Genomic DNA, 25909 nt, shown 5'->3' with positions numbered 1-25909 from the left:
ACATTAAGTTTCTTCATCTCCACCATCTTTTTTTTTTCTGTGGCTGAACCATCTCACAGCTTTGTTGTGCTTGGAAACAAAATGTGAGTTCCCATGCAGGTGAGCACAGAGCAGATTAAAAGCAGGCCAGATACCAGTCCACAGATCACCACTGACCTCTGCATGGATTCCTCTGAGGCTGCTCTGTTTGTTTACACACCTGCAGGCTCCTAGCTCACATCACCTTGGTAGCTGAAAGATAATTTTGCGTCGTTCCTGTGCTAGAGTTTTCACATGGGCCCACTTTTCAGGTTGGAGAATAATTCTTTTTGACTATATGAAGTAGTTTATCAAAGCACCTTTTATAATGCAAGAATGATATCTGAGAGGAGGAGGAGAAATTAAAAGGATGGCTCAGGTGGAACGAAAAGTTGTGCAACCTGGATTAGAAAGAATTTGACTGGAAGGCTGGCTTGGATTTGTTTAGACCTACCAGATAGAAAGTCACATTTAGATTCGCCCTAAACTGTGGTACTTTGAGAGTTCTCCAGCTCTTAGGAATCTGGTGGCATTAAGGCATCAGCCTCTGCTCTCAAGGCAGCATTTCTCATGTTTTCCAAACAATTTGGGGACTGCACATCGGTGCAGATTTCTCAGCTCAGTAATTGTGGTGTTGCCTCAGCATTTTTCTATCGGGATTCTTCAAAGCTCTTTAGATTCTCTCCCCAAACGCAGCCATCCATCCTCCTTCATGAAATCCCAGACCTTACTGATTATTACCAATAAAATTATTGATGTTGGAAGTGCTGATACAGGAGGATGAGGCCATTTAGGAGTGTTTTACCAGATGCTGGTTGAGCGATACTGCGTCTTTTCATGCAGCACATCACAAAACCTCTTTCTTCCCTGCTGTGTTAAATTGTTACTTTCCCTGAGGGAGAAACGTGGCTCTTCACAAATCTGGCCTGAGAGGAAAGCGGGGAAAGAGTGTGGGAGTAGCAGACAACATCAAGGATTCCCATTTCCCTATTCTCTGCTTCTTGTGAGCAATCTTGCATGGCTTTTACCCACTGCCACTCGTTTTCTGAAGTGCTCTTTCAGTGGCCACATCCTGTGCTGTCTCTGGTTTGGTGACAGCACTCCTAAATACTGAGAGCATTGTCAGAAAAATCATTCTTGGGTTCCTCTTGGGCTGAAAGGACCAATTTACTGCTCTCCTTCAACAGGCACAGGATAATTATAGGAAGTCCCTGTGCCACATCACATGGGCATCACATGCAAAAAACCATATATCCTACTAACGTGCACTGCTTAGGCATCTCTGTTTCTCACACACAGAAAGATGAAACCGATCACCCCCAACCAGGAAAAAAAATGCTTATTATTTTGATAGCTATTTTTTCATATCCCAATTGAACCTGAGGGGTAGTTTTAAAGGAAAATGAATTTCACATTTCTCACCAAGAAGCCAAAAACAACTGCAAGATTCAGAACAAAACCAATGAATTTATAGCTACTTCAGCTTGTTTCAATCAAGTTGAAATACTTCTTCCTTTTCCACCATTTCAAGGAAAGCAATAAACATCAGCAAGCAAACACAATCCTGTCTGACATCACTTACTGGTCAGATTTTATCCCCAGGTTTCTGCATGAGCTCATACAGGGGCTCTTCCACATTGCAAGCCCATTTTGATAACGTCTGTCAATCACTAAAGCAGAGAGATAAAAGACATTAACCCACAAATGAAACATTTCTGTACAGGTAACAATTTTGGGGATGGTTTTCTCTTAGGTGTCCTGTGGTCATACTTCATCTTTGCCTCCACTCAGCGTTAAAAACAAGAAGCTCCAGCATGCAAAGGACCCAGTGGGAATGCAGTGCCTGGATTTATGTGGAGCAGGGCATCACACTGTGTATGAGCACCAAGAGAGAACTCAAATAAAATGGGAAGCTAGGTGGGGAAAGCTCTATATTAGGCAGGACTTCAGTCCCCAGAGAACTCCCTAGCCTCCTCCCCACTCCTTGTAGCTTTAGACATGAGCTTGTGGCCACCTGGAGAGCCAGCAGGGCTGTGGGGAGAAGCCAGGGCACCACTTCCTTGGCTTTGTGGCTGCAGGTGACTCATGCACACACCTGTTTCCTCTGCAGCCTCTCACCTCTCTGGGCAGGGGGGTCCTGGTAGACAGACAGGGTTTTGCCAGGAAACCCAGGTGTCCAGAAAAACAATTAAGGAGATTTGAATTGACCAAATCCCTCACCCTTCCAGAAAGCAAAACTGTGTACAAATATTTTCCTCTTTCCAGAGCTTTCCTCTGATAAATCCTCTGGACACCACGTGCCTGGTGCATGCCTGTGAGAGGATTTGCCTTGGTGCAGCCACACAGAAGCGCAGCATGAAGGAGCAGGGCTGCCTGCTTCTCTCACAGGGCTCGTGGCACACTTTGGAAAGGAAAGCCCCTTGAAAGGCACCTTCCCTGCCCCACAGCACTGCTGGGCTCGTGAGCTCTTGCACACACATGGATATTTGGTCTTCTAGTATAAAATGCACCCTTCCAATCTGCTTGGGCCAGCAGTGTCCTCACGCTCCACCCCACCACCCCCCCATCCCCATTTGCTGTGATTTACTTTACAGAAGGCTTCAGAATCCAGCCAACACACATGACAAAACTGGTGGGAAGCACCATGATTCGTGGATTTTTTTCAATTAATCGAGTTATTAATTTTACCCGGGAGGTCGCGCCTTGAGATTCTTTCAGACCATCACAAAAGGGAACAAGCTGGCTGGGAGCAATGAGCACCATCTGAGAATCCTCCCCTAGCTCAGGCTTTTCAGTTTCACTCACCATCACCCAAGCACACATCTCCTTTCCTTCAAATCCTTTCAGCTGTTCCTTCCTCTGAAGATCACTCCCAGGGAAAGCTCTAGAGGACTTTGCCTTCAGAGCAGATTCACGTCCTGATTTCTCTTCCCTCTGTGGAGAAAGTATAGAGCAGACTGAGGTCCTTCTACCCCACAGCTTGCTTTAGGAAGAGACATGTCCCTGTGATTCTTTCCACCTTGGCAGACTTTTCCTAAAGCCTCAAGATTTAGAGCTGGGATCTTGCAGCAGCACAACTCCTTAATTCCAGGATGGGAGAGCACATCCCAGAAGGAACTTGGTGCCAGCATGGGCACCACATGGCTGCATGTCACAGCCTTCTTGGGTGGAAAGTCCCCCAGCAGACATATGTGCAGCAGGCTTGGAACTGCTGTCATTCCAGAAGTTTCTAAGAAACCATGTTTCAGGAGTTTCAGCAATCTACAGCGTTTTCCAGTCTATGACATTTGTGCACAGGGGACCTTCTCCACACACACGGCCCCAAGCTGTAACTATATCAAGTCACTCACATGACCAAAACTGTGCAGTACCTCAGCCTCAGGGGCTACCAAGAGTCCGGCAGGCCCGAGAGACTGACAAAAAGACTCTCACAGCTCACACTCAGGATCAAAACACTACTCCCTAGAACAAAGCACAGACTAAGTGATGTCAGCCCAGATGACGCAGACCCCAAATAAGTGCAAGTAGAATATTTTTCTGCTGCCAAAACACCATCATGCGATTTGCACGTGGCATCTTTTCCTGCAGAAGCTATGGACAAGTGTATCCACTATCTGCTGCCTGCCTTGGAATTCCCCCAGGAAAGCTGGCCTGGCTGGCAGAGTAGGGTGCCTAACTTCCAGACTATTAAATTACACTGCAATCAGTGCAACTGAAGAGTGTACTTAGTTTTAAGTAAACACCTACAGATCGTGATGAACTAGGATGCTGCATTGCTCAGCGCACTTCTTTGGCTGATTTGATCATCAAGGCAGTATCTCAGAGGGACAAAAATTACAGAAACCTTCTAAAAGCTGCAAGGATACCTTAAATAAAGGGGAGACTGTTGCATTTACATTAAAACTACCAAGTTTTTAAGGCCCAGTTTCTTAAGCCATTACAGAGAAAACGCACTCAGTTTGACTCTTTTATAAACACCTAACCTGGATAAATTAAAAGGAACATATAACCAAGTTCTTCTACAACTTGCCAATACAAGATGCATTATTGCCCCAGGCCTCAGAGAAAACTGCAGCTTTGCATTCCCACTTTTAGTTAAGCTAATGAGGAGAAGAAGGAAGAGAATTTTTGAGGTGGGCTCCTCTTCCTTTCATCTGAAAAGTGGTTACTGGTCTGTGCAAAACCTGCGTGCATAGCTCTGCGAGCTCAGTACCTCAGCACCTGAATTCCTAGAGACTGCACCGCTGAAAGGAGAGGTGAGTTCTTCCTATATCCTCCCTGGAAGCTGGTTAACCACTCAGTTAGCAGGGAGCCCTCTGAACAAGGGATATAGCTTTGCACTGGGTAGAGTTTGCAAACGCTTCTCAGTTACCTGCTTTGCTCTCTTCTTGTTTCGTTGCGAACCGTGAAGCTCCTCAGGAGGGTTCAGGCTCACAGACACTTTGTGACTCTGATGGTTTGGCTGCCCATTCTTCCCACCAGCCACATGCCAGAGTGCATTCAGTGACTTCATGGTGTGGCTGCTTTGGGGGAGCTGGATGGGGAAGCAGACTGCAGCTGCTTCTGAAGGATATAAATATTTTTTGCAGCCGAGGGGCTCCAGCAGTCCAACAGAGTCAGGGACACCTGGGCTCTATTCCTGGCTCCCCTGCAGACCTGCTGCATTGTTTCGCTCCTTTCAGTAGCTCTAAATGAAGACCTTTTCCTGCCAAATTTGTTTTCTTAGGTGTCAGGCTTCCACCTGAAAATCTGAGCCGCAGTAAGGAATTTGGGGTGATGGGACTGGCCTGTGAATTCAAGTCCAGGCATTCATTTGATAGCAAATCCCACAAAAGCCATTGCGCTGGTGAGCGCCACGAACGGCTCACAGGCCAACCTTACTCACACCATTTACCAGTTAGCCATCTGCTCCCTTCAGATATTATTTTATGGCTTTCCTTTGTTTTCACTAAGGCCCAAACAGGAATGAAATCGTGGGTCCTGTAGCTAGCCCTTTCAAATAAATAGTTCTGCCATCGCTCTAATAAGTTTGACAAGTTGGTCACAGGCCCTGGGCAGGAAGCTAATAAACTTCAAGTTGCTTTTCTATTGTTTTCCTAAAACAATTTGACTTCCTTTCTGATAGCCTCAAATTCCTTCAATAAAAATAGAGTAGCCGGGAGCCAGAGGAAGAGCTGAACCTGAGCCAAGTTGTGCTTACAATGCCGCCTGCGTAAGATCACATTTTATCCCGATCCACGAAGACCCTTTAAAAGAATAGCAGGCAGACAGCTGCCAGTGCATGTCAGGAACAGCTCAGGAGCGAGTCTCCCCCAGCACTGGTCCTCCAGGCTGGAGGGGATCTCCAGCCAGTGAGACAGTGTCAGACCACAGGCTGAGCTCCTGGGAGCTGACCGGGGTTCGCTCACCCTGCCCAGAGTGAACTCAGCCTCCCTCAGATGCTCCAGGATCTCTTCTGGGAGCCGAACACTGGTGCAGAGGTGGGCTCCAGCAAGACCAAAGGGCTGTGCTAAAGCTCTGCCACCCTTCAGTCAACTTTACCTGTTCCTCTCTCTACCTGTGCAGGCTCAGCAAAAAGAGGTAAAGGTCTGTTCTTTCTTTTCTTCTTTTGGAAACATATCTGTGTATACATGTATACACCACATATTTCTGTCAAGCAGCAATTCCTCCAGCGGGAGGTTTGCAGGACAAGATGAATGTCTGGTGGCTAGGTAGATTGGAGACTCCTCGCTTTAAAATGACTTGCTGATCCCTTTGGACAAATCCTTTATGCTCTCCGTGGTTCCTCCACCTGTAAAACAAGGAGGGTGTTCATAGGAGCTGCAATTTCATTATCATCTGCAAAGCACTTCTCAACTACTCAGAGATGCTGCAGAGTTGAGAACTGGAAGCAGGAGGGGTGAGAGGGTCATACTTTTTTCCCAGTAACATAAAGCTGGCAGCTGAGCACTTATATTGGGATAGATGGCAATTCCTCCTCAGTGAGATGAAAACCTCTTCCAGTTTTTCTTGCTGAAAACTTCACTGGCAAATGAGCCTGACACAGAGTGGTGTTTCACAACTTGCTGTTTCTTGTTTCCTCTTCTCTCACTCTGTGCTAGTATGGTACTCTGGGTTGGGAAGATGAAAACATCCATCCATATGGAATAATTAGGGGTTTTTTACTAAATGAGGAACTGTGACTATAAAACTGTTCTTATTCAGAGGCCTTTGCTACTCATCTTCCCTTGGGCTCAGCCTGTCCTTGGGAATTTTACTCCTGCTGGAGGATGCCTTCAAACTGTCTCCAGAGGTCTGATGTATGACAGAGAACTTCCCTCTCTGGCCTTCTCTTTCAATCACGTCCATGCAGGGGGATTTGAGATAAAATGTTTCATCATGAAGGTACCATCCCCTGGTGCTTTAGAGAAGGTACTAGAGGTGCCTGTCCAGCATGGAACATTATGAAGAACCAGAATAAGTGCAGTGCTTTGGCCAGGCAGCAGAGATTAACTCAACCACTGTTGGGTGGTGGGTTTTTTTCTGAAATTTCCCAGTGCAGTAAACCTGACATCCTCCTCAAGGACAAATTCCTCGGTAAAGGCAGGAATGTACAAGACACTTTCCCTTCAGATGACCTCTTTCAGTTTTCACATCTCAAGAGAGCATCTAGCTGCATTTGAGACAACCTTCCAGCAAAGCCAGATGCTCTGGGAAAACCTGTTTTATGTGAAGAAGCTCTTTCATATGTGAGCTCTCATCCACACTACGGCATATTTGCAGACCTTCTCCACACATCATCTTGGCTTGCTCTTTTTGTTTGTTTAAATCTCAGGCACAGAATGAATCCCTCCATTCAATATCCATGGGATCAGTGATAAAAAGCTCATCACACAAACTCTGCTCCAGATTTACCTGGCTTTTGTATGCAGGGGTGCAGATCTGATAAGGCACTAAGGCAAGTACAGGAAATAGAATGAAAAAGGGACCTCTTGGCTTATCAGGTTCAATCCCTTTGAATAACGGGCAAGTACAAAACAAATGGCCTTTTCTAAACTTCCTAAACTCTGTCCTAAATCTCATTAGGTTTCCACCCTAACTTGTGCTGCTAAAATGCTGTTCCAGCACCTCCTTGCCTGCTCGGTTGCTTAGAAACCTTCTGATTTCCAACCTAAATTCATTCATGGCCAATTTTTATCTATTTATTCTTGTGCCACATTGTCCTTTAGCTTATGTAGCTCTGCTCTCTCCCAAGCACTTACTTTCCCAGCCCCCAATTCCTAAAAGTATTTATAGGCAGCAAATCTCTCCTCTCTTAACCTTTGTTCTGCCAGACTAAGTAACGAAGCTCCCTTATAGTATTCACCCTGCAGGCACATCACACGGTTTAATTACTTTGTGTAGCTGCACTAGCATGAAGTTCAGTGCAAAATAATTAATGCTGAAAAGCTCAGACCGGTAGCACATCTATTTTCAAATTAGCTCAAACATCTCTGTGCAGTCACTGCTGTGACTGATGAGTAAACACTCTGCTGGCTGGGACACCTTCTATCCCTCTGACCACCCCACTGCCTTCCTCTGCACCTGCTCCAGGCTGAATATCCTCCTTGCACGTGGGGAAGCAGCACTGCAGACACTAATTTGGAGAAGTCTCATTCTCTTGGATGACCTTACTTCCACTCACTGCAACTGGAAATACTGCTCAATCCTCAAAGTTTGCTTGCCTTTTTCACCCCCACATAGCATTGCTGGTTCCTCCTCCTTTGAACCTTGAACCTTCCCCATCTTTCTCCATCACCCTCTCCTGGGAGATGGAGATGGAGATTCCTGTTAGACTTCAAGCAACAAGTTCATGGTGTGTGACTTTGCACTCTCCCACTTGACCTCACCTTGATCACCCCAGTCACAAGGAGCTTTCAGCTCTTGTAGTGCTGGAATCCACCTCTACCCTCATGATACCTCCCAGCTTGGTTCCATCAGCAGATTTCATTAGTGTTTCCACATTCCGTGCCAAGGTAATTAACAGAAATATAAAAAAAAAAAAAGATCAGTCCTAAGAGCAATCTTTAAGCAGCCTCACAGATAATTTCCCTTCAACCTATTAAGGAATCAATTCTGCCAGTCTCTTGCCCACTTGAGGATTTATTTAATAATCCCTGTCTTCTTCAGCTGAATCTTCTACACTAATTTGCTACTTCTGGGACACCATATCATATGGTTTACTGAGCTCCAGGTAGATAAGGTCTGCTAGGTTTCTTTTACCTAGGGGGTCGGGAATCCTAATCCAAGAAAGCTCTTAAATTTTGGACAAAAGATAGTACATGTTGTTTTATTTTCCCTTTCCCTCCCCGTTTTATTTCTGCTTTCCTTCAAAACGCATTGCACAGCATCACAAACTGCTGGGACCTGCGAGCTGCATATGGCAAGCTGTCAGCTGTTCTCCTCATTCCCACTGTTCTGGGGGAGCATTCCCTTCCACTTGCTCTCCTCACGCAAGTTTTGCCTAACAGGCTCTTGGGGAGGGGAGTCAAAATTCCTCTTCCCTGCCTAAGATTGAGCAAACCAGCTATTTTCCTAGCTGAGGGGCTGGAGAAGCTGCCAGGACACCTCTGTTTTCCCTTGAAGAGGGTGCAGTAGAGAAGGGATGACACATCGAGGGCTGGCTGAAATATCTGTACAGCGTCTCTTTCTGTCTTTTGTCTCCCTGTCTGCCTTCTACCGTTGCCTTTCCGTGCATCAAAATCCAAATAGTTACCACCAGCACCAAAACAAAAAGAGCTCGTAACAGGTACCTCCTGTGCATCATGCCAGTGTTGGACAGAAGAAACCTTCTCCCCTCCCTCATGCATTCAGCAGAAGCAGACTTTATCTGCTGGGTTCAGCGTACCTCTGTACGCTGCTCAGGAACAACACCTGGGCAGGAAACGCAAAGGAGTGAGCAGGGACAATCAGACCTGATCACACTGAGTGTACAGCAAAGTGTCAGCCACGCAGGGAGGTGAGTGTATTTCAGACAGCTCTCTCACAGGACCTGTCTCTCTGCAGCATGTGAAAAACACTTGACAAGCCTTATCCCCAGCCTATCCCAAAGCCATCTGTGAGCTAGACCTGTATTATTAACACCTTTTTTTTTTGGACACTTCTGTGATGAAGTCCCTGACAATCTCACTGGCATAAAATCAACATGAGTTTACATAATAATGCTTTGTGGAATTTACTCTAGAAAGACAAAAAGCTGGAATGATATTCTCCTTCTCACGAATTTCCATTGCGGATACACAACTGCCACACAGGAGAGGGAGAAACAACTCCAGAAACATTTCTATTTTCTTAAAAGCCACAGAAGGGCTTTCAATAAAGTTAGAAATGTAGCAGCAGATGACTATAGCAGGAGGTCACTGAGCTGCTGTGGGAATTTACTGTGCACTCCTTGTCCTGCATCCTGCGCTAACCATCAGTGAGGATACAGCCCTCCTGGAAAAGAGTTTGCACTCCTAGTTTCAGAGTGAGAGTGTCCACATAGGACATACTTCCAGAGGTAGCCTCTGCACAGCACTGTCCCTCTGTAGACTGGCTTTCAATCTTGTGATTAAAGGAGTTATTAAATTAGTGGGAGGAAAGTTATTAGAAGAGCTGTGTTGTGTTTCAGTCCCTGGATTGCTTTTGTTTCGTGATCTGCACTCACTGATGCAGAGAGGCCACCAGGCAATGTTGTGGGTGGGAGATACCTAGCCTGGGGAGGATTGCTGGAGGGATAACCACCAAAGCTTGTGTGCAGCAAGTCAGTTCTCAGGTCAGCAGGGTCCTCCGTGCAAATCTTGCTCTCCTGCCACCGGTTCTTTGAGACCTTTATCAAAGCCAGAAGGCATCTGTGATTCTGCCTCCTCACTGGGCCATTCCTGAGGTGCAGGGATCAGGGCCTCAGCTTGACACATCCATGAAATACAAGACCTTCAGACAGCTGGTATATCAAAAACATTTTTAAGAGAGGCCCAAATGCTCATGTATCTGACTTGTGTGTGCGGGGAGGTGGTGGTAGGGTGGCGTGACAAAAAACACCTCTCTTGACAGGCAGATTATTCTCTATTTATCAGTACAAGAGCGTGTAAAAAGTTCTTGGGAAGCATTTGGTGCCCTCTGGGACAAGGCTGCAGCTGTGCTGGGCCCTTGGTCCAAGCCAGCAGAGCAAGTTCTGTGTGATTTGAAGAGGTGGAAGACCCTGCTCCACATGATCTCTGCTTTGGCAGATTAAGCTCGAGCGAGTCAGAAATATGTCCTTTGTTGGTTGAATTGTCTTTTGTCCTGCATGGAAAAAGCTTTCCAGGGTCTGGCTGGTGTGAACTGTGGGGCAAGGCTGTCTCTTTTCGTTCGGGGAAGGCTTAGACCATAGAATGTTATCTGTGGGAAGATGTGCAAAGGAACAGTAGCAGCAGTGACTGGAAGGGACCGCGCGCGAAGCCGGCAGCGAATGCATCCTGTCGGCATGAGGAGGGTGGCACGGGGAGAGGCTGAGAATGGAGAGGGAGGAATGAGATCCATGGTCTTTAAAGGAAAAACAACAGGAAACCAGGTTTGAAAATAGAAAGATTAGTCTGGAGGGGGTGGGAGAGACAAGAAAAGTAGGTGAAGAAAGAAGAGGGGGAAAGGCGGAGAGGCAGTGGGGAAGACAGAAAGTGACACAGAAAGGGGGTGGAGAAAAAGAGAGGAAGAGAGAGAGAGAGAGAGAACCATATTAAAGGAATAAAACGAAGCAACTGAGGAGAACAAGGAGTTCAACTTAACTACAACAAAGGAAAGTGCTAAAGCAAGGAAAAGAGACTGAAGACGAGACACTGGAAATCAGGTAAGCAACCATGAGGGGGAAATAATAGAACTGCAGAAGTGCCGATGGTAGATCAAGTTATTACACTCAAGGGGAAAACAACATGAGGGAAAAAAAGGATTTGGAGAGGCAGGAAAAGAAGGATGGCCAAAAATAACTTAAGATATTTACTTTTTCTTTAATTTTCTCTTCAATTCATTCCCACTAGTAACATGGTGAGTTTTGGGACATTTTAAAAATTAAACTGTTTTGCTACAGGCAGCTACAGAAATAGCAAGTAACTTCCCTGCGATGAACCTAAATACCAATAGATTCCAATGCATAGGAAAACGGGACAGGAGCCCCAAACCTCCTCCCTCAGACAGTATAAAGTGCAAATTGCCATTTCTGTCAGATCCCATTTCAGCATGCTGTCAAGCTGCTCAGGGGGCAGTGGTGAAGGGAACTCTTACCTAGGAGAGGCTCTCGGAGCATAAACATTTTATCGAGTGTCTGCATTAACCGCCGATATTCTGAAGCGCGCAGGACGCTTTCAGAACACCGCAGTTTTCTTTTCCTTGAGAGTATTGTGTCCTGGCTGGTCTGTGACAGGGAGCTTGGGAATGTAACTCCAGTGTAGAGAAGTGCCTTGCTGGTATCTCGCAGTCACACGTTCTGTGCGCGCCGCCAGGGAATGAATGCCTTTCTCCTCCATCCCGACACTGCCCGTGGCAGCCTCAGCAAGGAGGCACGCAGACCTGAAGGGACAAATGTCCTCTCCCACGCCAGCAGCCGCTGCTTCTTTTTTATTTGCCTTCCTAACATTTCTCCCCCCTTTTTGTCCTTGGAATAATTATGCAATTACATTTATATAATTTAATGCGGATTTTTCAAAGAATAGCCCACCTTGAGAACATGGTACCCCTGGAACACACCCACCCGGAAAGAAGCAGGATCTCACTGAGTGTAAAGGTTGCTGACTGATTGCCACCTCAGATCTGCGGTGGCTCCTTTGATTTCCTGAAGGGTCGTTTGACTGCCCATTTGTCGTGTCTAAGGAGCTTTGTGGCATTCTGGTTTTAACAACTCAGGTAAACTGAGGCAGTGCCCCTGTTCCTCAAGTACTGTAACAGCCTGTAGAGAATCATGTAAGTGGCTTCTCTGGACAAACCTCAGTTACAAATGAGCTTTAGGCATTGAACTCTCCTTCCATGATGATAAACCCATCAAAATTCCTTGGTGAAGCACCGTGTATGAGAGTTTTCCCCTACTGCTGCCTATGTGTCCCTCTCTTTAAAGAGCTCCTGCATGTAACGTGTGTGCATATGTGTGTTCAGCAAGCAGCAGCTTAAACAGTTATTCAGAAGCCTCACAGTTATTCAGCATTTGTACCAGAAGCCAAAAAATTCTGCATTTGCTGCTATTTTCAAAAGCTGCTCTGAGAAGAGCACACATTTCTAACTTTGTTCCCCTTTTCCTTGGGACCCAAGCAGTACTGTAGGAGAATTCCTGAGGCTTCAGGGTTTAAAATATTCATCAGGCTCTGGTCACTTGGGAACTATGTTAAGCATTCTTGTTACTATAAGTATTTGGGGCTGGTTGTTTTTTCTTTTTTTTTTTTTTTTCCACTCAACAGTATATATTATCACAGTATTTTTAGTATTGTATGGGCATTAAAAAGTTTAAGCTCTGACAGAACACACAGGACTTCATCCCTTAGTCTCTTTTCTCTTTCTGACCTTCAGACAGATTTCACACATTTTGCACACATTTGCCCATTTTTCGACTTACCTTGCAGCATTGAAAATTGACAAGGAGGGATGAGTAATCCAGCACTACACTAGGGAGTCATTAGGGAGCAGAGTTTTGCTCCACGCTTTAGGTGCTGTTGTATGAGGCCCAAGGACAGAGGCTTAAAATTAGAAATAATTCCCAGAAGACAACAGAGGGACTTCAATATTTGGGCTAAGAATCCATAAGGGGAGAGGAATCAATTTTATTGCTATCGATAAGCAACGGAGATTTCTGTGAACAATACTCAGCATGCTAGCTCTTCCCTGAGACAAAGGAATATTCATGCCACACAGCATGCAATGAGCAGAGAGATGCACTCTTTTAAGTCTCTCCAGTGTATCTTTGAAGAGAGGTCAGGGGGGTTTAATGAAAGAACTACAGAGTTTACACTTATATTTCTGCCCTTCTCCGTTTTTTATGTCATTACGGACACGCTTTGAGAATGGCTGAGAATTTCCATACGAAACTGCTCTCCCTTAGAAGCAGAAAAGCTGACAGATGCCTTGGTCAGGGCACAGGGTTGCTCGGAAAGTGAAGCAGCCTGGCAAGGGTGACGCCTGCAGAGCTCCAGGGTCTGCTGCTGCACTCAGATGCCTGGTGAGGAAAGGAGGGAATAGTGGGATGGGAGAAAATCTGTCTCCAGTTTGTAACCAGATAAAGCTATCCAAGAGGTCTGGGCTTAATTCTTGCTTCCTAGTCCAAATTCCTCTGTCATGATGAGGCTAATCACTTGAGGCACATCCCCCCACAAATGCCCATTTCTTGTCTTTTGGGTACCTGACTTCTACATGTGGTGCAACTGCTGGAAGTGATAAACTCTCCCACTCCAGCACAAACCAGACAGAGCTCTGCTTTGAGTACACATTATACACTGCTAAGTACACTGGGGGGAAAAAGCACCAACAGATTAGTCACATCACCAAAGAGCTTCCAAAATTAATGAACAGTTTCTTATGTTAATCTCTCCCTGCCTTAGTTCCTCGGCTGCACAGCTGATCTAATACCACCTCCTCACCTCTGGGTGGTAATGAAAGTAAGTAGATTTATAATTGTGAAGCGATCAGATACTGTTGTGATGAAAGCCATAGGAAAACCCATGAGGAAACTAATAATTCTGTCTTTAGAGCTGGACTTGAATAATGTACAGTAAATGAGGCACAGGCCACCCACGGAACAATGAGGAGAAAACAAAACATTGAATAGCTGCTGTTCAAGAAAGCCCCCGCCAGGCTGGCACAGAACAAGGCAGGCATCCTGTGCAAAGAATGAGGTGACAATGTGAGGATGTGGTTAAGGACTCTGAGAGGCACAGGCACAAAGAGATTGAATTAAGATTACTGAGAACAGTAGCCCCGGCATTTCCTAACTCCCTACTGCTGGGCTTTGCCAATTTAGTGTTAGCTGTTTGCAAAGGGGGGTGCATTTTTGTGCATATATATATATATATATATATATATATATATGGTGCATACACTGAGTACAAAAAAATTATCCACTCACGTAGCCAGACTGAGGGAAGGATACAGCAATGAGGCTGGAGTGTGAAAAGAATCCCACAGATTTTTGGGAAGAAGGAAGAAAAGAGATTTGACAAGGTAGTAATAAGTGGGAAATAGATAGTCCTTTCTAAGGCTGAAAGAATTAGCAATTTGGGTGCTGTGTAGAGTCAGCTGGTCAAAACTGCTGAAAAACTGAGGCAACGCTCTCTGGGGGAGCCAGACTGTAGGGAAACCATGGGGAACTGATAGTCAGGGAGATACTGGGGCAAAAGGAAGGAAGAAAGGACGGGAAAAGTCTGAATGAGAGCTCCTCCTTCTCCTATTACCTCTCCGGTCTGTTTTATTTCAGCACCGTAACGAGTTGCAGCTCATGCAGTGTGTGAAGGAGCCTAAAATCACACGGGCAGGTTTAATTGCTGCTGTGCTGTGCCCAGTGTGAGGCCTGCCATCGCTGCACATCTCCTTGCACCAGCCTTCCCCACTGACTGAGCAGCGCTTGAGGTCAGCTCCTCTCGGCAGAGCTCGGGGACAGCTTTTACTACAGCAGCCCTCAAATTTCTCAGCTTGTTTTTGTTTTCCAGAGCTCCTTATGCCTTCTTTGGCTATCTCCTCACCTCTATTTTTGCCCAATTTAGTATCATCTGCAAATTCATGCAGGTCAGCTTCTCTCTGCAAAGAAAAAGATATTGGAAAGAGCATCAAGTTTCCAGCATTTACATTACAGAGAGAATTTATGGGGTGTTTTTTGGTTGTTTTGTTGGGTTTTTTTTTCCCTTAAGAAAAGCACAGTGACCCTTCATTTAGTTTATCCCAAGTCCAGTTTTGTCACATCTGTTGTGGTCTCTAGGCACCCACATTTCTCTAAGGCAAAGAGAGAATCCCAAGAGAATTAGAAGATGCTCCCTGCATTTTGAGTGTAAGCCTGGATACAACTATTGTGTAACTATTTGATGCCAGCTTTTCAAAGACAGTGGGACAAATTCATCCCTCAGCTTGACTCATCCGAGTTCAAGGTCTCTTCTCTCCTTGGTCTCCTGAGACTACATCAGGCAGAACTTGGCCCTACTATTTGGATATATGAAAGCACATGGGGAGAAATAGCATTAGATGTTCTGGACAGACAACTAATAAAAATTCAACTGACTGGGAGCCTGCAGCTTCCACCATCACTTCAGATGAAAATATTCTACATATTATTATCATCGGTGTGTGTAACACATCCCTGATGTACACACTTGAAGGTGTTGAGTGATTCCCCTCTGTCTGTGTCCCTGTGTGCGTCAGGGCTGTGTGCCCGTGTGTGTAGGAGGTGAGGGGTCATTCAACTCCCTTATCTTCTCACCCACTCTCCTTCTCGTGAACTCTGAGATTTTCCACATTTGGAGGGGAGGGGGAAAGCACACCTCGTCAAGGAATAACAAGCTGTCTGCAACTACAAGTAGGGCCAGTGGTCTGGATACCAGTGTGACCCTTCCAGAAATTACAGTGAACTTGGGAGGAGGAGAAAGATAAGAAACATTGGATGTCTGTCTCCCAGGACAAGAGCTGTTAACACAGAGCTGTTCTTCTTCCATGAGACTTCAGCTCTAGAGTCAAAGTCACTCTGATGCTGGCTCAACACAAGACTTTGAACTAGAAACTAGGAACCAAGGAACTAGAATGGAACCAATGAAAACATGTCCACTATTCTTCTTTAAAAGTACAAAGCTATTTTTTCCGGGTTCATGTGCAGATCAGAGTTACAAATCTGGCTAATGGATTGGCCTGGTTCAGGCAGAAACTTCTCATATGAAGCCAGAGATATGATGTTGGACAAAAATGCCTAATAGGTTGTTGCTTGTCTATTGTATATCCATGAGAAGGAGCCAATGCCAGCAAACTCAAAAAAAAAAAAAAAAAAAAAAAAAAGATACCTGCTGAGGTGGGCTTTAGCATCACAAATCCTCTGTAATCCAAAGCACTGCACCCACTCTGCACAGTAAGCATTTCTAACTCTATTCATCATTTAATATTGTAAGCCACATGTCCCCACGAAGGAAAACAAAACAAAACAAAACAAAACAAAACAAAACAAAGCGCCTCTGGTTCTGCCAGGTGTACCTGCTCTAGAAGGGCAGCAGGAGAGGGTTTTGTTTCAGGTGACCAATACAGTGTTGTCTGAGAGCACAGGAGCAAAGGGCTGTGGTCTGTAGAAGCAGATGTGCTGTAGAAGCAGTGTTGTCTTCCTGTCATGAGGTTTAAGAAGCAGCTTTGCACAGGAAAAAGGACCCAGTCTTGCAAGTAGCAACCCCTGAGCTCTGTCCCTAAACTGTCTCTAACACAGTGACCTCAAACAAGCAGTTTGTCCCTTCTGTACCCCAGGGGTCACCATCTGCAAGACAGAGGTGAAAACATCTGCACTGCATGGGATGCTGAGGCTACTAACAAGGGGCTGGAGGTCCTTAAGTAAAGTAGCATTAACCAGCCTCCACTCCTGTCTGGGTTCAGCCCAACAAGTGTGAGCACAGGGCAAAGATCTCTGCCCACACACCCACCATGATCTGCTGTGCCACGTGCGGGCCTGGACCTGTATGGGATAACACAGCTGGAGGGAGGGAAGCCACGAGAAATTCCCAGGCACTGACCATGCCCCAGCCAGCCTGGATGCCCCTGCAATGTCACTGCTCACATGCCCAGTCCCCAGAGGGGACAGCTGCCTCCACATTCGGTAGCTTGGAGGGGATGCGCTCCTTGCATGGCCTCCACGCACAGCCACGTGTCCGGGTCCTGAGTGTGAGCTTCCTAAAACATCCCGGGCCCTCCACTTCATTGTGAAATCTCACTAATCCCCAGAGACACACATTTGCACCTGATTGAGAAAACCAGGAACAGAGATCGGGCAAAAATGCAATGGCTTTGAATGCGATACTTTCCCCCTCCCTGGGAACTGTGCTTGCCTCACACAAAGGAGCCCTCCTCGGAGAGCCTCTCCAGGTGCCCCTGGGATCTGCCACGGGGAAGAGGTGAGCTCAGCAAGGGAGAGCGAAAACAGTGTTATAATCAGACCCTCCGCTTTATTTTAGAAACATCCCCCAGAGAAGGCGACCTCCTGTCACCTTCCTTGTGGGAAAAGCTAGCTTGAAGTGTTGAGCTCAGCTATTTATATCACTGCTGATAGTCTCGCCCATCTTCTAAAGAGGGGAAAACTTTCTTCCTAGCGGCCCCCAGGGAAATAAAGTCGTATAAAGATGATTGCAGGGGAACAGCCCTCCTGGCTCCCTGGTGTGGATTTGCTAGCTGTTCATCCGAGCCTTGGCTAGTTCCAGCCAGAATGAGCGTGCCGGCCGGAGCCAGCAGCAGTGATGTGGAATGCTCGCCCGTCTTTCAGAGCACGTGGCATCACCAAGAGGATGGGCAAAACTGCTCCGAGGGCAGCAGACGCTTCCCCTCCCGCAGATAAAGGCAGTGCAAAAAAGGAATGGCAGAGAGCAGCCCACGGCTGGCGAGGCAGCCCGGCCTACTGGCAGGTGCCGTCCCCGCTGGGGTATTTTTATCGTGGAATTTGGCAGTCACAAGGCAGCCTGGAGCTGAGCAGGCTCCGTGCTTGGCCTGTGGGGTGATGCTCAGTTTTCCTCAGCCTCAGTGGCGTTCCAGGTGATGATTGAGCCGGGCTGGCCACGTCGCTGGGTTTGTGCCAAGCTGCGCTGGTCTGTGTCACACACGCGTGCCAGGATCCCGTGACGGCGGCGCCCGGCTCCCGTGAGGATCCTGCAGAAAGCTGCCAGCCAAAAGCAGGGAAGGGCAGTGGCACAGCCCATGACTCCTCATGAATATGCATGACCCTGCTGCCAAGACTGTCTTCTACCCACAAAAATACCCAGAGGTGTTTTTTGCCCTGTGACACCAGAGTTAGACAAGATTTGTCCCACTGAGCCCAAACTAGGAATATAAAAGGCTGCAGATGCTCAGCCGCTGAGAGGTCAAAGCATGTCAGGGCAACAGTAGTCTGGGAATGAGGAAAAGGAACTATATGGAAAATTCCCAAGAATAGTAAAGCTATGAGGAGAAAGGCTAGGTCAGGGGCAGCTCTGCATGGCCAGGAAAAGCTGTCAGGAGGTGACAATCCTTCTTTTCTTGCTGGCAGCAGAGAACTAGATGCTCTCAAAGACCCTTGGTCTGGCACCGCAAAAATAGCTCACTAATAAGTATCATATGTCTAAGCCAAAAATGCTGCTCTAGGAGGGGAACTCCTTCTCTTGGTTTCCAAAATCCCTTCCCCTGTGGCCGCCTACGCCCTTGCAGCAGCCACCTCAGCTCTCTACGGGGCTGTAGCGGGATGATCAGGGGGCACCTGCAGGCAGTCCCTTCTTTAGACAGTCTGTGCAGGAGTGGGTAGAGGAAGTGTCCCTATTATCTACCCTAAGCCTCACGACTGCCAGCCTCAGATCCCTCTGATTTACAGCTTCTTGAAATTTTCTCTGTATATGTGAGAGAGGTAAATTGCTGTTCTTCTCGCATCCATAAACATTTTTTATCTCTGGATTCCTCTTGCACTTACATTTTCTTTACCTTGTGTCCCGCACATTCTGATTTTTACAATTTGCAAGTGTCTAGGCTTAGAAGTCTTCCCTGGGGAAGACAAGCTGTTGAAAAACCCCAAACAACCTGCACACAGGAGAACGGATGGGAAGAGGGGCTCAGTTTGTGACTGTACTTCCCTATGGCAGTAAGAAAAACTCTGAGCCTTTGCACAGCCAAGGAGAACTGTGTCTATATTTACACTGCCAAGCAAGGTGAAACAAGAAAAGGCATGTGTAAACAACATAAACTCACCTGGAGAAGTGAGGACACCCACCACTGTTCATGCTGCCTTGTAAGGAATGTTCCACACATACAGCCGTGCTACAGCATAGTGATGTAGGACACACGTAACTCTGAGATGTAAGGAGCTGGTTGCCTTTCTGCACTCTGGGGGAAAAAAAAGCAAACACACTGATTTCAGTGTCACAGTCTGTAAATATTTCCCATCACTGATTTATCTGCCTGTATTTAATCCCCTGGTGCTCCTGGAACAAAGCCATATGCTAATTCCCCCAGAATGCAGAAAGTGCACCAAAGCCATTTGGAAAGGTAAGACAGACCCACACGTCCACCAGTTTGCACCAGTGCAGATGAGAGGAGTCAGAAAGACCAGCTGCTTTTCTGTCTTAGTGCTCCTCCAGCTCTGGGCTGGCAGCAGAGCAAAGCTTCTGCACGTGCCAAGCAGCCACCAGGATCTCCATCAGCGTGAGTGCAGCATGCCTGCCAGGGCAGGAAAGAGCCAGACCCCGTCCTTTGCTTCCTGTATGTTCCTGTATGTTCCTGTATGTTCCTGTACGTTCCTTCTCCCTGCTCACATGGCTTCTGACAGGTGGTGGGGCACCAGGTGGCCACTGCCCTGTCTCCATACCTGGGCAGCCCTCAGCAGCACCAGGAATTTGAGGATTCGGCTTTTGCTCTTTGTCCCATCCATCCTCGCAGCTGGACACAACATAGGAACAAACGATGGGATGAATGATGGTGTGTGCTGCTACATTAAATTATATCACTCATATAACTAGAGGAGAGGATATTTTTCCCTCAAGAAGTGTATCTGTTCTCCAGCTTTTGCTCACATGAAATCTACACAATATTGCTACAGTAAATTTTCAGCTTTTAACAGTGCCTGCTCTCCACAAATATTCTTTGAACTATAAAAATAATTGGCTCCTAAAGACAGGACAAGGAACAATAAAGGAGAGTTAACATTTTGGTCCCTGTGGCTTTGGAATTTACCTTGACTAGTGTTTTCAATATTTCATTATGATGATTATTTTTACATTTACTTATTAAAATGCTATTTTCCAAAGGAATGACTGTGGGAGGACATTAGCTCCAAGGTAATAGTGCATGCTTTATAGCACCCAGCCCTTAACTCTCACCGGGGAGAGCTTTGCAGTGCCCTGGGAAAGTATGGTGAGCATAACCGGATCAAATGATTGCTCAAGCACTCCCACAGAGCCCCACAAAAGATGGATTAAACCCACTGCTCTCTTTTTATCCATCAGGTTAAGTGACTTGGCCAGAAACAGTCAGTCAGAGTCAGGAACAAAACTGAAGCAGGCTCTCCTGCATCTCCACTTTGCAATCTTACTCCCAGTCCAGCAACCTTGCCTGTCATCAGACCACCTACCAACAGCACTTCCCAGGAGTTGCTGGTCCCCGGGAGGCGCTTCAAAGGAAGCGTTTTTCCTTGTCTGTTTCATTTGAACTGTGAATTTTTCCTCAGAATTTAAGTAAAGCAGAAGGAGCAAGACCCAACATTTAGATTTTGCAGCAGTTACCTCTCAGAGAGGCATGACAGGGTGGCAGTGGATTAGCATTCCTGGCACAGCCCACCAAAGTCTTACACTTCCCTAAACATTTTCAGCTTGTAAAGGAAACCCCTGTTGCAGCTGGCAACACTGGAAAACCAAAGCAGAACCGATGGATGGGGAGCAGGTGGGCAACAGAAAGGTTTTCTCTGCGCTTCACTGGTGGCACTGAGCTCATAAAGGAAGCCCAGAGCTGCACACACTTCACATCCCAGGTGTTGGCACAGGTATTACACACAGGCAACATCTGACAGTGCCACTGCTCAGGCCAGGCTGTAGATTCCAATCTTATCTCCCAGGGATCAGCCCACTAAGGATTTTCAAGAATGCAGTCCACAGGCAGATGAACGCTGCTTTAAATCCCTGGCCCACAGAGGATGCAATATGCAGATCACAGTGAAAGGACTTTCTGAATCAAAAATAAGGTTTTGGGAAACTCATTTAGCAGGCTGTAGATGAGTTATGTATAAAAGGTAATTTTTCTGTTTCCGTAGCTGAATTTAAAAAGAAAGAAATATCCCCAACACAACGCAAGATTACCAGCGGATGTGAAACAAAGTTTTCGGCAAACCAGACCTCATACATTTCAGATCAAATGAAAACATTTCCTCTGACACAAACCATAAAAACCCATTTCACTCTCTCCATTACCAGATGGGCATTACCTTACCCCTCCTCAGAACCACTCTCTGTTTTCTCCCCACAGAGGCTTGCACTCAGCTCTCAAGGCTTCTCACCCCTCCTGGTGAGCAGAGATGGGAGAGTGGAGTTTCCTGGGAGACTTCCTCGAGAAGGTCCACAAACACTCCACGGTGGTGGGGAAAGTCTGGCTGACCGTGCTCTTCATCTTCCGGATGCTGGTGCTGGGAACAGCGGCGGAGTCCTCCTGGGGGGACGAGCAGTCTGACTTCATGTGCGACACCCAGCAGCCCGGCTGCGAGAACGTCTGCTACGACAAGGCCTTCCCCATCTCCCACGTGCGCTTCTGGGTCCTGCAGATCATCTTCGTCTCCACCCCGTCCCTGGTCTACATGGGCCACGCCATGCACACGGTGCGCATGGAGGAGAAGAGGAAGATGAAGGAGGCAGAGATAGAGGCCCGAGAGAACAAAAACGGTGGCAGCACGTACTACCAGCAGAAGTGCTCCGTGGCAGAGGAGACGAAGCTGTCTGGCTGGGACGAAGCGGGAGGCCAAATCATACTGAGGGGCAGCCTGCTGAACACCTACGTCTACAGCATTTTGATTCGAACTGCCATGGAAGTGGCCTTCATCGTGGGGCAGTACGTCCTCTACGGGATCTTCCTGGAGACCCTGTACATCTGCCAGCGGGCGCCGTGCCCCCACCCTGTCAACTGCTACGTGTCCCGCCCCACGGAGAAGAACGTCTTCATCGTCTTCATGCTGGCTGTGGCAGTGCTCTCCCTCTTCCTCAGCCTGGCCGAGCTGTACCACTTGGGCTGGAAGAAGGCCAAGGAGAGGTGCTCCCGGTCTTACAAGGCCGGCCCCAGCGCAGCCCCCGGCAGGCTGGAGTCCGCCCCGCAGGCGGAGAGGGCGCAGATGTACACCCCGCCGCCGGATTTTAACCAGTGCTTGTCAAGTCCCAACGGGAAGTTCATCAGCCCCTTCAGCAACAAGGTGGCCTCCCAGCAGAACACCGCCAACTTCGCCACCGAGAGGGTCCACGGCCAGGAGGATGCTGCCGGGGAAGGGCCCTTCATTAAGTCCAGCTACGTGGAGAGTCCGGAGGTGGCCAGCGAGTGCGCAGCACCTGCCTTCCCCGAGAACTACTTCAACGAGAAGCGCCGGTTCAGCAAGGCCAGCCGTGCCAGCAGCAAGGCAAGGTCGGATGATTTGTCTGTGTGACCCGTCCCCAGCAGGGATGAGGAGAAGGAGCTGTCCCAGCACTCAGTAGAACTTCTGCAAAGTGGACTCCAGACTCTCGCCCCTAACCTCCCTGTTTTAATATCCTCTCTCTATCCTTTCCAGACAGCACCTCTCACAGCTCAAGGCAGGGGCAGCCACAGGCACTGAAGAGAGACACCAGTCTCGGGATATGAAGCCCCCAGCTGTATTTTCACCACGGGACCCACGGGGGTTAGAGACTCCCCACCCTCAGCCTGGCAGAGCTCAGGCCGGCAGAATCCTGCCCAGTGGGTATCCACGGCGACACAGTATTCAACAGACTGACGGGACCTCCACGCCTTCTGTGGTCTCTATTCAACATCTGCAACATCAGCTTGGCAGTCATACTGAGCTGAAGCTTCTCTCACCTGCGGGGAGCAGAAACACACCAGTCGGCTTTCTGAAAGAAAGATTTTTCTCATCCGCTTCATTTTGGCTCTTTCTAACCCTCCCTTTCTCTACCTGAGCCCAGATATTTTGTACCAGTTTACCTACACAATAAATCCTACTTGAATTTTTTGACGCTGTGTATATAACAACTCCTCCCCATAAATAAGGACAACCGTGGTCCCCAGTGCACAGCTGCCTCGTGTCGAACGTTGGAATCCCTTCCTCATTCCTAAGTCAGCGAAGCAGACTGGCCCCAGGGAAATCACTTAGATGACCAGTTGATGAAGACTGGGGAATTTTCCCAAGATACTTATGTCATCAATCCTAAGCAAGACATCCATTAATAGGAAGAGAGACTCTCCTGTGAGAACAGATATCTCACGAGTATCATGTAGAAACAAAGCGGTTTTTCCCTTTTCGAAACTCATCTTTCAAGCAACCTGAATTCTGCTGAAAGGGTGCTGCCAGCTGCCCACTTGAGAGAAAAGCATCCTCTGTTTATCTGCGGAAGAGGTACGGCCTGTGTCTCCTCACCAACCTACCAAAACACTCCAGCATCCTCTGCAAGCAGAAAGAGACCTGCTCAGCTCCCGCACAACATTCAGCTCCCCCCTGCTCTCTCAAGCTTGCCAGCCGGCACAAGTCAAGTTATTTGTCCCCACATCAAGGCTCTGCTCTGCCGCCAGGCCTTCCTCTCCCCTCCTTCCCTGGCACACGTGGTGCTAGAAATTCGCCCATGGACCGGGTCTTCCTTTTTCTTCTCAGAGCAACCACTGGGGCCCGAGGCTGCACTGTGATTCTGGTGGGTGAGGTCTGCAGGCAGCTCCCACTCAAGATGCATTTTCTCAGTGCAGAGCTGACATCCCTCTGTCAAAGATCTGCTAAACAGAGCCAAGCTGCTCCCTGTTGTCTACCCTGCACTGCCCTTTCAGACACAGGCCACAGCTTCCCAACGCTGCACTGCACAAGCAATGGCCTGGGACCAGCTGATGAGGGGACTGAGCCATTCCCTCTCTTAGGGCCACTGAAAGTGAATCCCTGCTCCTGATACACAGCTTTGGTACAGCTCCCTGTACATTTAAATACACGTTCACGCTCAGACAGGGGAAACCGTGTTTTTGTTTGTAAGTTTTTATATATTTGTTGGGTTTTTTTAATCCTGAAAAGACCTGTGTGTTTTCCTTAACATGAGATTTTAGTTAGTCGTGTCTAGGTTTCTCCTAATAAAGTTCTAACCCTATCTCTCCTTGTGGATGTTTCTCCTCTCACATGGCTGAGAATGCAGGGATCAGGCTGCCCGCCAGCCTTTGCTGCTCAGAGATCGCAAAAATTCCCATTGCCCAGAGTGGCAGGAATGAGGGGAGGGTTTGGCCAGGGGGATAAATAAAAAACATAGGGAAAAGATTGATTGACTGGCTAACAGGAACCCTCCCCACCACCCCAGCTCCCCAGCCTGCCTCTGCATTACCAAGGAAGGAGGAGCTGGTCGGGGAGCAGAGCTTCCATCCTCTTGCAAACCCTAGCTCCCTGCATCTCCTTGCACATCCTAGCACACCTCTGTACCCTGTGCTGTGAAGCCAACTCAGCAGGAAGAGGGAAGCAAAACCTCTCCCTTGTGCATCTGATTGCCTGTCCATGCAGCAACCAAGCCCTGAAGTCTTTAAAAAGACAAGGCCCTGGGAGAATCCACCGCTAACCATCTCTGCAGCGTTCCCGTGGGTACTCAGATCTCTCAAGATGTATTTGCCCAGCCCAAAGAAATTCCTTTTCTTCCTTCAGCTGTGTCTTTCCTCTGAAATTTATCCTTTGCTCTCCCACTTTCCAACTTTCACAGGCTCCCTCCTTCTGGCCCTGGTTCCCCCTGTCCACCCAAAGGAAGTGCCCTTCTTCACTTTCTCCGCACAATCTCCCATCCCGTGGGATTCTGCAGGCTGGGAAGATGGAGAACAGTGAAGTACTGGGTCCCAGCAAGGAGCCTGAGAGGGGACATAAAGAATGAATCCAGAATTCACTGTGCACACTGGGACAAGGACCTTTAACTGCATTAGAAACTGCAGGGACCCTTTAAGATTAAGGAGCTGTGGTTTGGGGGTTTTCAGCTCGGGAGCGAGGATGCCGCCCGAGCAGCCACAGCCCCGCGATGCAGCAAGAAGGCAGGATGGGTCCTGCAGACCCGGGGTTTTTAACTGGCATGTGTACAGCCCAGAGCATGCCCGTCCCTTAGGGTGCCACCTCGCTGCGAGAGACAGGCAGCAGGGAAGGCAGGAGCGCTCCCCATGGAACACTTGGCTACTGAGTGACATTAATGTCTACTAAAGCCACTGGAGCACGAACACAGACCTTGTTTAATAAACCATGCTGGTTTAAAACAAGCAGTAGTTCAAACTTTAAATACTCTGAGCTACACTCTCTGCTGGAGGGCAAGGAAGGGCTGCAAAAAGAGGACAAGGATCTCCTTTGTGCTGTCTCAGACCTCTGTGATCCAGCGACGTTCACATGTGGGGTTTTGGTGATCTTTGAGACCAGGGCAGCACAACCATCCCAGCTCTCTCTCATCCTGGAGACTGAATGCATCAAAGCAGATAATTTCCCTCTGCCACCCATTTCTTAATGCCTCCATGGTTCTGTCTCCTATATAACACGTGGGGGATATTTCATGGAGGGATGTTTGCACTAGCTGACAGACCATAAACTTGTGATTCTTGGAACCCGCTGGCCAGGCTGTCACACCACGATAGGAGCACATTTACTTCAGGGTGGCCTGGCCTTTCGGACAGATTTAGTATATATTGCTTTGTACCAGATGGATGGGTAGACAATCTTACAGCAGCAACTTGAATCAACATTACTTATTAAATTCAGTCCTTGGATAGGTACTCAATCTTTGAATGGCGGCATTACAAAGACAATGCCCTGAGGGGGAGCAAAGAGGAAACAGAAGAGCTTTTCATTCTTTTCTTGCCCCTCTTTTCTCCAATTCTACCTGCTGGGACTGCTCAGACTATCTGAACTGTGAATTCCCCAGCAAGAGCTGGAACCAACATTTGACAGAAACACCCACCCCAGTCATCTCCTCGGTCAGCACACCTCAAACCGTTTCCTCCTCTAGCTGGTGTCTGAAGGAGCCAGAAGTCGGTTCTGATCTACAGCTTT

At 47.7% G+C, this 25909-nt stretch overlaps 1 protein-coding gene across 2 annotated transcripts; it reads left to right on the top strand.

Moving 5' to 3' along the window:
* The first annotated feature begins 4865 nt into the window (after positions 1–4865).
* On the top strand, positions 4866–24317 carry GJA5 (gap junction protein alpha 5). 2 transcript variants are annotated; one of them, XM_040056314.1, is made up of 2 exons: positions 4866–5598; positions 21169–24317. In XM_040056314.1, the coding sequence occupies exon 2, from the start codon at positions 21218–21220 to the stop codon at positions 22325–22327; it is 1110 nt and encodes a 369-aa protein (XP_039912248.1). In that variant the 5' UTR covers positions 4866–5598; positions 21169–21217; the 3' UTR covers positions 22328–24317. The 2 variants fall into 2 exon arrangements, with proteins under 2 accessions (XP_039912248.1, XP_039912249.1); XM_040056315.2 differs by lacking the exon at positions 4866–5598 and adding an exon at positions 10741–10840.
* Positions 24318–25909: the final 1592 nt, after the last annotated feature.

Source organism: Hirundo rustica, chromosome 2 (assembly GCF_015227805.2).
Source record: "Hirundo rustica isolate bHirRus1 chromosome 2, bHirRus1.pri.v3, whole genome shotgun sequence".
Taxonomy (NCBI): domain Eukaryota; kingdom Metazoa; phylum Chordata; class Aves; order Passeriformes; family Hirundinidae; genus Hirundo; species Hirundo rustica.
The sequence above is the reverse complement of the archived record's forward strand: the minus strand, read 5'-3'. Positions and strand labels throughout refer to the sequence as shown.